Source organism: Scyliorhinus canicula, chromosome 13, assembly GCF_902713615.1.
Source record: "Scyliorhinus canicula chromosome 13, sScyCan1.1, whole genome shotgun sequence".
NCBI classification, from domain to species: domain Eukaryota; kingdom Metazoa; phylum Chordata; class Chondrichthyes; order Carcharhiniformes; family Scyliorhinidae; genus Scyliorhinus; species Scyliorhinus canicula.
In genome coordinates, this window is record NC_052158.1 from 92571677 (window position 1) to 92583690 (window position 12014).

The 12014-nt window shown below is 41.2% G+C and overlaps 1 protein-coding gene across 2 annotated transcripts in view; it reads left to right on the top strand.

Annotated features, from left to right (window-relative positions):
* The window catches only part of mfsd1 (major facilitator superfamily domain containing 1), a 61200-nt gene that overhangs the window by 13281 nt on the left and 35905 nt on the right, over positions 1–12014 (top strand). For both annotated transcript variants that reach the window (XR_005462927.1, XM_038816948.1), the window contains exons 2-6: positions 291–343; positions 4801–4913; positions 5004–5046; positions 7384–7451; positions 9758–9866. Coding sequence is in view for 1 of the 2 variants with exons in the window: in XM_038816948.1 (XP_038672876.1) it covers positions 291–343; positions 4801–4913; positions 5004–5046; positions 7384–7451; positions 9758–9866 (386 nt within the window). In the remaining variant the exon portion in view is untranslated. The remainder of the gene's footprint in view (positions 1–290; positions 344–4800; positions 4914–5003; positions 5047–7383; positions 7452–9757; positions 9867–12014) is intronic.

A 12014-nucleotide genomic window follows, 5' to 3' on the forward strand; every position in this document is an offset into this window, starting at 1 on the left:
CAAAGGTTTCCATTATTCTGGGAAGCCACAGGAATGTCTTCTGTTCTTTAGCTAAGCCAGACCACCGCTGCTTTATGACTCTCATCATTTTACTTAGTAAGCATAAGTTACCTTTTGAGTTGTCATCTTGTACTTTTTGTGTTGTTTGTTTGCCTCTGGATATTTCCCAGGATTTTTCCCAACTGAGCTTGCATTTACATTCGATTCTAAGGCTAAAAAGCTACACCTCTAAAGCATATGTATGAAATTAGACATTCGTAACAATATTAATATTTTTTTCTCTCTTTCAGGTAGTTATTTCTGCTATGATAACCCAGCTGCTTTGCAGACCCATTTTCTGAGTGTAAGTTGAAAATCTTAAACATATGGTACAGCACTTGCTAACTTCAAAGAAAACTATTGGAGTGCTATGAATATTTATTATATGGTTGCTGTCTTGACTGTATCTTGAATTCTGTGATGAATATTTAAGTACTTCTGATGTTTTTGGCAACATTTAATAGTCAATAACATCAATGATACTTGTATAATGTCAACTCAGTAAATCTGTTATTTGAATTCAGTAGTGGCTGCCGAATCTGTTGACCACTTTTACAGAATACATTCAAGTTTATTATGTGAAAGGCACAAGAGTATTAGAAATGGCTGCTTAGAACAGTTTTGATTTTAATTTTAGGCACCATTTTGCAGAGAGTTTGAAGTCTCTTTCTCTCTGTTTAAACCCTTTAACCACAACTTTAAGAACACAGTTGCAGCCCTACCCTACAACTGGTCATGCCTCCAGATTGAATTTAACATTGTTGTGACTTTTCATCAATTCCCACTGTTGGCTTGCCCTCGAGAAGGCTCTTAAAATGAAGTTTCTTTTAGATATTGCATTTTTTTGAATTTAGCATGACGCTGCACCAAATATCAAGTAAATGGTTCTGCATTTAAAAAAAATATCATTTTCAGTTCTTTAAAATCACGTTACTCACAGTTGGCGGAGTGAGCACTGAATGCAAGTTATTACTTTGGTGATGAATCTGTTTTCAGCTGTGTTTTTAAAAATTCGTTCATGTGATGCAGGCAAGGCCACTATTCATTGCCGATCCCTAATTGCCTCTGAGAAGGTGGTGAGCTGCCTTCCTGAACCGCTGCATGTCTATGTGGTGTAGGTGCACCCACGATGCTCTTAGGGAGGGAGTATTAATAAAGCTGCAGCAGGATACCACTTTTCAGTACCTCAGCAAATATTTGAATACTTAAAAAAATATATGTTCTAAAGCTGCCCAAATGCCATGCTTCATGGCAAATTTTATGTTTGATATACAAAAACTCTTTGGCCTGCATATTTCTGTAGTTTGCTCTTCTATTGAGTAATGTATTAGAGTATTGATGCCATTGAATACTTCTAAGTCAATTCAGCAGTGATGTGACCTGGAGTGGGGTGTTGAGATTTAGCTTTGGGATTTACAAACTGCTCCGCTTTTCCTCTGTGCTTTGGGATTTGCAAACCATCCCGCTTTTCCTCTGTGCCTAATTTAGCTGCGAGAAAATAATTGTACGTTAATTTGTCGTCCATTTGAAAATCAAATATAAACTGCAGCAAAATGTACTGTTTTTTATTACTTCTACCAAGCTGTTAATGGAAAGCATTGGAGGAAAGCACAAAATACTGCATTAAAAAGTTAATGATGTGGAGATGCCAGCGCTGAACTGGAGTGGGCACAGTAAGAAGTCTCTCAACACCAGGTTAAAGTCCCAACAGGTTTATTTGATATCACAAGCTATCAGAGTGCTCTTTATCAGGTGAAGTGGAGGCAAGTTCACAAACACAGCATATATAGGAGAGATACAATTGCAAGATAATAGATTGGAATGTGAAGAATGGGTTGTAATGTGAGTTTTTACAGGTAAACAAGTCTACAGGTAAACTTTTTCTCGGCAGGTAAACTTTTTCTCTGCAGGTAAACTTTTTCTCTGCAGGTAAACTTTTTCTCTGCAGGTAAACTTTTTCTTTGCAGGTAAACTTGTCTCTATAGGTACAAGCAGTGTGAGTGGAGTGAGAGATAATCACAGGTAATCAAGGTGTGAATTGTTTCAAGAAAGGACAGTTAGGAGGATTCTGCAAACTCGGACAGTATGGTGGGGGTTACATGGAATGTGACATGATCCTGAGCTCCCTGTTGATGCCGTCCTCATGCGTGCAGAACCTGGCTACCAGTTTCTGCTTGCCGATTTGCATTCTCGTCTGTCTTAAAGGCCGCTTTGGAGAATGTTTACCAGAAGATCGGAGGCCGAATGTCCTTGACTGCTGAAATGTTCCCTGACTGGAAGTCAACACCCCTGCCTTCCGATTGTTGCGCGGTGTCCGTGTCACCGAACAGAAACTAGTAACCAAATTCTGCACGCAAGAGAATGGCCTCTACCGGGATCTCGGTTTCATGTCACATTACATGTAACCCCCCACAATACTGCCTGGGTTTGCAGAATCCTACGAACTGTCCTGCCGTGAAACAATTCACATCTCGATTACCTGTGATATCCCTCGCTCCACTCGCACTGTTTGTCCCTGTAAAGACTTGTTTACCTTTAAAGACTCGCATTCCAACCATTCTTCACGTTCCGATCTGCAACTATCTTGCAGCTGTGTCTGTGAAGCTGCCTCCACTTCACCTGATGAAGGATCAGTGCTCCGAAAGCTTGTGATTTCAAATAAAGCTATTGGACTTTAACCTGCTGTTGTGAGACTTCCTACTTAAAGTTAAATAATGGAACTAGTTTGGAAGTAGCTGTGAGGTCAAATGTTATGGCATTCCTTCAAGGTTTAGTATATTTAATGCCTTGATAAATATGCTTTGGACAAGCGTCATTGATGTATTATTGAATTAAATTATGTGCACGTTAATACTATGGGTTATGCTATTCGATTGGCAACCTGAATGTTGAGAGTTAAAATCCAACCATGGAAAAGTTCTGAAATTAAATTCAATATATCTGATAACTTGTGGACTGGCACCAGGGGATAAGTGACCCTGAAAGCTTCTGGATTGTCATAAAAATGTAACTAGTTTGGGCAAAGGAGTTTGCTACCACTTCCATTCTGACCTACAGCTGACTTGAGTTCCACCCCACCTTGCTGAGTATTAATGCCCTCTGAAGTATTGATTATATGTGTTGTACAAAACACAAAATTAGTGGTATCTTTCATACATCTCAGCAAGGTGGTGCAATTATTCGCACTGCTGTCTCACAGTGCCAGGGACTCGGGTTTGATTCCGACATTGGGTGACTGTGTGGAGTTTGCATGTTCCTCATGTGTCTGTCTGGGTTTCCTCCGGGTGCTCCACTTTCCTCCCACAGCCCAAACATTTGCAGGTTAGGTGGATTTGCCATGCTAAATTATCCCTTACTTGCAGGGGAGTGGGCTTAGCTGGGTGCTCTTTCAGAGGGTCAGTGCAGACATGATGGGCCGAATGGCCTCCTTCTGCATTGTAGGGATTATATGATATGATAAAATGAGCAGAGCAATGATAAAGCCAAAGACAGACTTCTATTGTCTTATTTCACAAATTAGTACATTTGCCCTTGTGGCTCCAGCACAAGATGCTGTAACTCAGCCCACAATGTCTGCTGTTCCTCTGAAAGAGCAATTGCCCCTTGGGCTTGCAAATTTTCGCGTTTCAGATTATGATTCCATTCTCTGTTGGAAGTCTCATTTTACCCTTCCTCCACCAGTCTCGGGCAATGCATTCCAGATCCTCATCACTCATTATGTGGAAACGTTTATCCTCGTGGTCATCGTTTCCTTTGCCAGTTATCGTAAATCTGTGTACTCTGTTTCTTATCCTTCCACCAATGAGAACAGCTTCTCCCCCTCTACACTGTCCAGACCCCTCGTGATCTCTGAAGGCAAATCTCTGAAATTTTGTTTTTCTATGTTTAACATTAATTAACGAGTGCTTGTGTTCCTGTTGAAATCTAGTCGTTAAAAGGATAATCAAATTATGATCCGTAAATCCCAGAGCTTTTGACTGGTTTGTGCATTTTTATTTATGTAACAGCCTATTGAAGTAATCAGTTACATTCAAGCATTCATGAATTGAAAACAGTAACTTCATGGGGAAAAGTGCAATTAACACATGTTCATTCCTGTTTTTCTGAATGCTTTTGGTGTGTAGGAGAGTGTATTTGTGCAATATTTGGCATTTAACACCAAGCATTTATTAAGTCAAGGGCATACTTGGTTTAAGCTTAGCATAGGCACAAATGATATCACTGCGAGAAACACACACCAGGTGCATGTTTGCATAGTATGAAAACATACTATGTTTTGCATAGTATGAAAATGATTTCATGGGACACAGTGCTATTGCACTTGTAGCATGAGAATAAGCACATGATGTTAGAGGTTTAAAATGCTTATGTTGAGATGTAGGACCACATATGCCTAACATTTCTGTTGAGTTGTCACTATACAGTTCCCTCGTGATGATGACAAAGTTTTATGATGAAACTGAATTATCTGATTTATTTAGTGGGGAAAATGGCGCGAGAAAATTTGGAATTGTAATTTAAAGTAAGTGGAATTAGCTGGATTCGAAAACACACTCCAATCCAGTAATATAACCCTTATGTAATAACTGTCTCATTGCTCCTTAATGTGGCATATTACTTCATTGTGTCGTTGTAAGTATTGTGCATTATGTTGCATTGTTATGTTTACACCAATGCAGTTGGCTGTTTTGTAAAATTTCAGGATTCTTGACTGCAGTATTTGAAATTCCAACTTGGTTTGAAATTTTTCTCCTTTGATAGGATATGAAGATTAGTACTGCCACATTTATGCAACTGTATGCATGGTACTCCTGGCCCAATGTTGTCCTCTGCTTTTTTGGAGGATTTTTACTGGACAAGGTATTTGGAATGCGGTAAGGGAATCAACTAATTTTCGTCTGAAGACAAGTGAAATTGTGTGATCAGAAATGCTACAAATCTGACATTCAAAACTTTTCTTACAGTTTGGGAACAATAATCTTCAGCCTGTTTGTCTGTGTTGGACAAGTGAGTAAAAATTGGCATTTATTCTGTGACTGTTTATAAAACCCGGTGGAATTGAGAATACTGCATTCTTGAGTATGTGCCTTTTTTAATTCTTTCATGGGCATCGCTGTTACCCCAATTGCCTTTGAGTTGAGTGGCCTGTTAGGCCAAATTGGAGGGTGGCACAGTGGTTAGCATAGGGGCCTCACAACTCCAGGGTCCCGGGTTCAATTCTGGCCTCTGCTGACCGTCTGTGTGGCGTTTGCACTTTCTCCCTGTGTCTGCGTGGGTTTCCTCCGGGTGCTCCTGTTTTCTCCCACAGTCCAAAGATGTGCAGGTTAGGTGGATTGGCAGTGTCCAAAAGGTTAGGTGAGATTACTGGGTTACATGGATTGGGTGGAGGCGTGAGTTTAAGTAGGGTGCTCTTTCCAAATCCGGTGTAGGCCCGACAGGCTGTATGGCCTCTTGCACTTAAATTCTATGATAATCACATTGTTGTGAGTCTGGAATCACATGTAGACCAGACTGGGTAAAGTCAGCAGATTTCCTCCCCTAAAGGACGTTAGTGAACCAGATGGGGGTTTAAACAATCAATGATATTTTCATGGCCACCATTAGCTTTCACTGAACTGAGTGTGAATTCCACTGGCTGCAGTGCTGAGATTTGAACCCATGTTCCTCAGAGCATTGACTCTGGATTGCTAGTCCACTGACATTACCACTATGCTGCCATCTCCCCAATGTCCGATTACTAGATAATTTTAATATCTGATCCTGTTTGAGTGCATGTAGAATACAACTGCTAGTCTTGGATTTCAGCTAGCCAGCACCGTTTTATATTTCCCTCCTGTTCCTTAAATTCTGCTGGATATGCAGAAGTTATCTCCTAGAAGTTAGATTTTAAATATTTCAATAGTGTGTGGACTTTCTGCCTAAACATTTTAATTGCAGCTGTGCCCCTCAGTTTCAAACTGAAATGCCATCCCCCTAGAGGCACCTTTCATTGTAATTTCCTTTAATTGCCAAAGTTATGTCGCCAAAGTATTTGTTGAATTTTTGATGCCCAAAGGAGATTGTTAACAGTCTATATGCACAAGGAAAATGATCAGTTTTCAGGTCTTGGACTCTTTAAAAGCACAGCTCATGTTATGTTGTTTCTGGTTCAGTGCAATGTGCACTTCGTTAGACATCGTCTGACTATTTCCTGGGTGCCAGAAATCAAGTCGCTGGCTGGGTCAGCATTTATTGTCCATCCCCGAGGGCAATTGAGAGTCAAGCACATTGCTGTGGGTCTAGAGCAGGGGTGGGCAAACTACGGCCCGCGGGCCACATGCGGCCCGACAAAGGTTTGTATGCGGCCCGCCAATGAGGTGCCCGGAATCATAACCGGCATTTTGGAAAAGCCGCCGAGGAAAAGCCGCTGAAGTAAATGCGCTTATTGAAGCGGCTTTTCCCCGGCGGCTTTTCAAAAATGCCGGTTATGATTCCGGGCACCTCATTGGCGGGCCGCATAAAAACGCGCGTAGTGGGGTGGATGAGTGGGGCTGTCTCATTGGTCGGTTTAGTTGGGTGTGCGACCAATTGGAGTCCAGGTTACAAACAATAAGCCTTATTATTGTTTGTAACCTGGACTCCTATTGGTCGCACACCCAACTAAACCGACCAATAAGGCAGCCCCACTCATCCACCCCACTACGCACATTTTTATCGTTGACTCAGCTAGGCTGTGCTTCTGTCAGTGTTAAGGATCAGCACAAGCAACTTGACACCTGATTTCAACAAACTGGTAAATGACTGCAGTCAGATGCATCATTCTCATTGACATTGTTCTGTTACTTACTGAGTTACTTTGTTTTTCAAATGAATGTGCTTTTTTTTCTTTAAAGACCTTTTATTTTGGCTATTTAAAATATTAATTATTTTACTTAATATACTATGCGGCCCTTTAAAATTGTGAATTTCTGAATGTGGCCCTTGCACGGAAAAGTTTGCCCACCCCTGGTCTAGAGTTATATGGAGGACAGGCCAGGTAAGGATGGCAGCTTTCCTTCCCAGAAAGGACATTAGTGAGTTACAGTGAACTCAAATTGCACCATTTGCCGTGGTGGGATTCAAACCTGGGTCCCCAGAGCATTACTCGGGGTCTTTGGATTACTAGTCCAGCGACAATATCACTACTCCACTGCGCCCCCTATATATGTCTGGTTACAAGGTGTCTAGTTTGGTCTTGAGAAGATTGAGTATATAGCCATTATTCTGTGGGTCAATTTGTGTCATCGTTCCAAGGAGTGGAAGACCTAATAAAGGTGAAGAAATTGACATGGATGGAAAGCAATATAAATGTATACTTTTTTAAAGGTTATTGTTGCTACTGGAGCACTGTTGAATGCATTTTGGCTGATGGAACTGGGAAGATTTGTCTTTGGGTGAGTCCATTATTTTATGCCAGTAAATGTACAACACAATCAATGAAGCAATAATTAGATTAATGCTGGGCAAAGTAGTACAAGTTTTCCAATGGAGTATTTTAATGTTTTGTTTTATTTTATTTTAATGCCATCAACCTATTTATTCAAAACTAGTCATGCTTAATGTTAAGATAGCACAGATCAGGATGTTGACTGTTGTCAGATAACCATGCCCAAGTAATCTTAAGTAATGAAGTGGCAGTGTTTTTTTTGTTCCTCTCCATCAACAAGTAGAAGATCATACTCGTGCAGTACCTGGCCTCTACATGGGAGTGTACTGTTTCTGACTTGCATCTACAATACAGTTGGGTGGTATTGTAGGATCTTTGGATAAAGATATTACACATATTGTTGAGAACATTATAAAATAGGAGCATGATTAGACCATTTGGCCCATTGAGCCTGCTCCACCATTCATTCAGATCGTGGTTGATCTTGTATGTCAAATCAACTTTCTCACTCGATGCCCACCCTGCTCAAACATCTATTAATAATTAATAATCTTTTATTGTCACAAGTACGTAGTTACTGTGAAAATCCCCTAGTCGCCACATTCTGGCACCTGTTTGGGTAAGCTCGTATGGGAATTGAACCCGCGCTGCTGGCCTTGTTCTGCATTACAAACCAGCTGTCTAGCCCACTGAGCTAAACCAGCCCTTTTTCACCTCAGTCTCAAACATACTCAACGTTAGAACATCCACAGCTCTTGGGTAGAGAATTCTACAGATTCTCAGTTTTGTTTTCACCTCATTCCAAAATAGGTGACCCTTTGGCCCGTAGTACAAGAGTCCTCTCAACATTTGCACACAACAGTTTATGTACAGTCTCCTTTTCCTCTCAAGCCCTTGACCCTGTTGTCATCTCCTAAATTTGTGCGCATCTTTCTTGCAACTCCATGTTTAAACCACTTCAATTATGTTTCTGCCACGGTCACAGCTACACAAGGACCTTGCGGTAGCACAGTGGTTAGCACTGTTGCTTCACAGCGTCAGGGTCCCAGGTGCGATTCCTACTTGGGTCACTGTGCGGAGTCAGCACATTCTCCCCATGCCTGCAAGGGTTTCCTCTGGGTGCTCAGTTTTCCTCCCACATGTCTCGAAAGATGTGCTTGTTAGGTGAATTGGACATTCTGAATTCTCATCAGTGTACCCGAACAGACACTGATATGTAGCGACTCGGGTATTTTCACAGTAACTTCATTGCTGTATTGTGACAATAATAAAGATGATTATTATTAATAATAACCAAAGCAGTAAATGCCATGCTCTATGAATTTGACCACAGTACACTGTCACTTCTCATTCTTTTTTGACCTCTGGAGCTTTTAACAAGGTTGTCCAACCATACTCCTGCAGTGTATCTCCTCCGTTGTCCAGTTGAACAGAGCTCCTGTTGCCTGGTTCCACACTTGCCCATCAAGAGCAGACCGAGAATCTTTGGCAGTGCTTTCTCTTTCTACTATTTCACACCATTACCTCAAGCCTAAATAGGAACCACCCTTGGACCCCAACCTATTTCTTATCTACATGCTGCACCTCGGCCAATCATTCATCAAGACATCATGTATGTTGATGTCATCCAGCTGTAACTCAACCACTTATTTCTCTCCCCCCCCCCCCCCCCTCAACAATGTATCTGATGGCCCCCTGCTATTTTATCCTGAATGAAGTGAAATTTTGTTTCATTGAGCATTGGAAAGATCAGAACCTTTGTCTCCCCCACAACACACTGTTCCTCACCATGGATACCACCCTCGTTCCCAGCTCGTTTGCAGTTGAACCAGGTAATTCCAAGCCTCTGCTTCCTCTTGACCCTGTACTGAGCGTCCAATTCTATACTCTTCAAAAGCACATCTACTTCCACTTGTGTATGGTTTAAGGATAAATGCATTGTGTATAACTTTTCACTATCTGTTACCTTTCAATTGCCCCTTGTTGCTCTTTTGACTTCATGCCAAGGCTAGCTTTAAAGTGTCAACTTTGATTGTGATCAAGTTCTGGGTGGGCTTGAATGTTCATTGGTTACCAAATGACATTTAGTTGGATAGCTGATTAATTTAGAATGTAGATTTTGGTATGATGTTCTTTGACATCTTTTCTAATCTTATTGCTATTTCCCCTGACCAGAGAAGGCTTGGTTGCACAATGCCTTTACTAACATGAGATCAGAAAGGCTCTGCTTAATTTGTTCTGGAGGTAATTGAAAGCAAAATGGATCTGTAAAGCAATTGAAAGTTAATCACGTGTTTCTTTTCACTTTCCTAGGATAGGTGGGGAATCACTAGCTGTTGCACAGAACACGTATGCAGTCAGCTGGTTCAAAGGCAAAGAACTAAACCTTGTGTTTGGGTTGCAGCTCAGCATGGCTAGAGTGGTATGAGTAGCATTTATTAGATCCTGAGATGTAACAAAAATCCAAATAGTTTATCATGATTACATTAATCGTATTCAATTGTCTGGAAATGAGCAACATCCTATGCAGTATAGGAAACTAGAAAGCTAATTTGAAAAGGACACTTCGAGAGCTGTTCTACAGCAACATATTATGCTCTGCTAGTTTACATTTATATCAAGTAAGGGAAGCTATTTGATTCATACACGTATTGAACATTCTACTGGTATTAGGCAGCTAGTTTAATCAAGAGGGTGCCAGATAAGGACTGGGAGAAGGAAGGAGAAGATGCCAGTGCAACAACCATTTAACATAAAAAGCCTAATTGTATCCTACATTGATTTATTTAAGCAACCTTTGTGCTTGTGCTTGCCACATATGGTAGTTTAGTTTTATTTGGGTGCAGTTCTGTTGCAAGCATTCTTAATTCTTTATAATTATTTTGGGAGATAAAGCGATGAAACCCTGTCAAGAATTACTTCTTCTAGTCTCAAAACATAGAGTACCATTTGGCATCTGGGATCCCTCAAGACAAGTTCTGGACGTCACTAGAACTATTACAAGTAAAGAGCACTGTTTCGTCTATCTTGGTTCATTAACCCAGAATGATCCTCAAGTTCCTTAACTTCAGTCTATTTGGTTCTTAAAAGATTGACTTTGTGTGAAGAAGAACTTGATATAACTGTTGCTAAATGTTGCTAAGTGTGCTTTACACTTAATTGCTCTGTTTAATCACCTTGCTCTAGAGTCGCCAGGTATCTTTATGATACCACCACGAGGTTCAAGTGCTGATCAATAACTCAATACACCAGTTCGTAATCTTCAAATAAAAATACATTTATTATATACACAGTCAATCGCTACTCATGCATAAAATACTACTCACTAGACTATTTCTAACACTAACAGGCCGATACTTAGCTTTGGAAAAGGGACCCACTAGGTCAGGGGAACAATTGGCCTCTCGTTCGATCCTGAGTCTGCAGGCTTCCAGCTGGTATGGACTAATGGTTAGGCGCGCCTATCTCGTAGCGTGCGTTGACTGGACTCTTACTTGGTTGGTGCAGCTGCTAGGCAAGTCTCTTCTGAGTTGAGAGTCACGGTCGAGTTCTTTGAGAGCTGCCAAGAAGCTGTTAGGCCGGTCTCTCCTCGCTGAGAGCCAGGTGCCAAGAAGAACGAATTGAACTTGGGGACTCTACTTTATAGTCCCTAGGGGCTTCGCGCCCTTTTGGGCGGACCCCGTACCTGGTTCGAATTGATTGGACCATGTTCCCAATCAATTGGTTTGATTTCCCCAATACTGGGGCTGTTCCCTGATCGCTGGGCGGTTCCTAAGCGTCCGTTGGCTTCTTTTGTTTTGGCTCCTGCTGGCGCCGAGGAGTCTGGCTTTGCCTCGATTATCTTAACTGTTGCTATTGTTCCCGGGGATTGCTCATCAATATGCAGATGGTCGTCAGTTTCAGTGCTGTCTGCTTTCTGTGAGTCTTAATATACAGGAAGCTTTGCATTCTGCTTGCTTTCCTGTACCTGTCCATTTTTCCCTGCGTTCTTAGCGAATCTCCATTTTAAAGTCGGGAAGTGGCCAACCCAGGTGGCTACATAACGGTGCAAAATATGTCTTTTACCACCTTGAACCTGTGGCACCTTGTCCTACTCATATGTATCTTATGGGCCAGGGTTTCGAAATTCCAAAGTATATTATGGAGTTCACCTGACCTACCATCTTTTATTGAATTTGGCTAGAATGAGTACAAGAGCCTTCACTTGATGTGTGATCCAACAGTCTTCCTGGACACTTTAATCATAATAAGCTAAGAACTTAATCAACATTTATATAAATACACAGCAAGAAGCTTTATCGATTACAAACATAAAGGTGCCACACAGCTACATTAATCCATGTATAACACTTAATGAATTCCCCCTTAACTGTTCCAATTCAGAAACAAAACCCCATAAGCCAAAGGCCTGGCCCAGCACTCTGCATTCTCACTTGAATGAGACTGTTTTTTTCTAAGATTCTGACCCCGTCTCACCAACATGTTTAAATCCTTGCCAGAACGCAATTATATCGAAAGCCACCACCAAGGTGATTTTTACTGCAATAGATATTTAAAATGAAAAGGCCAA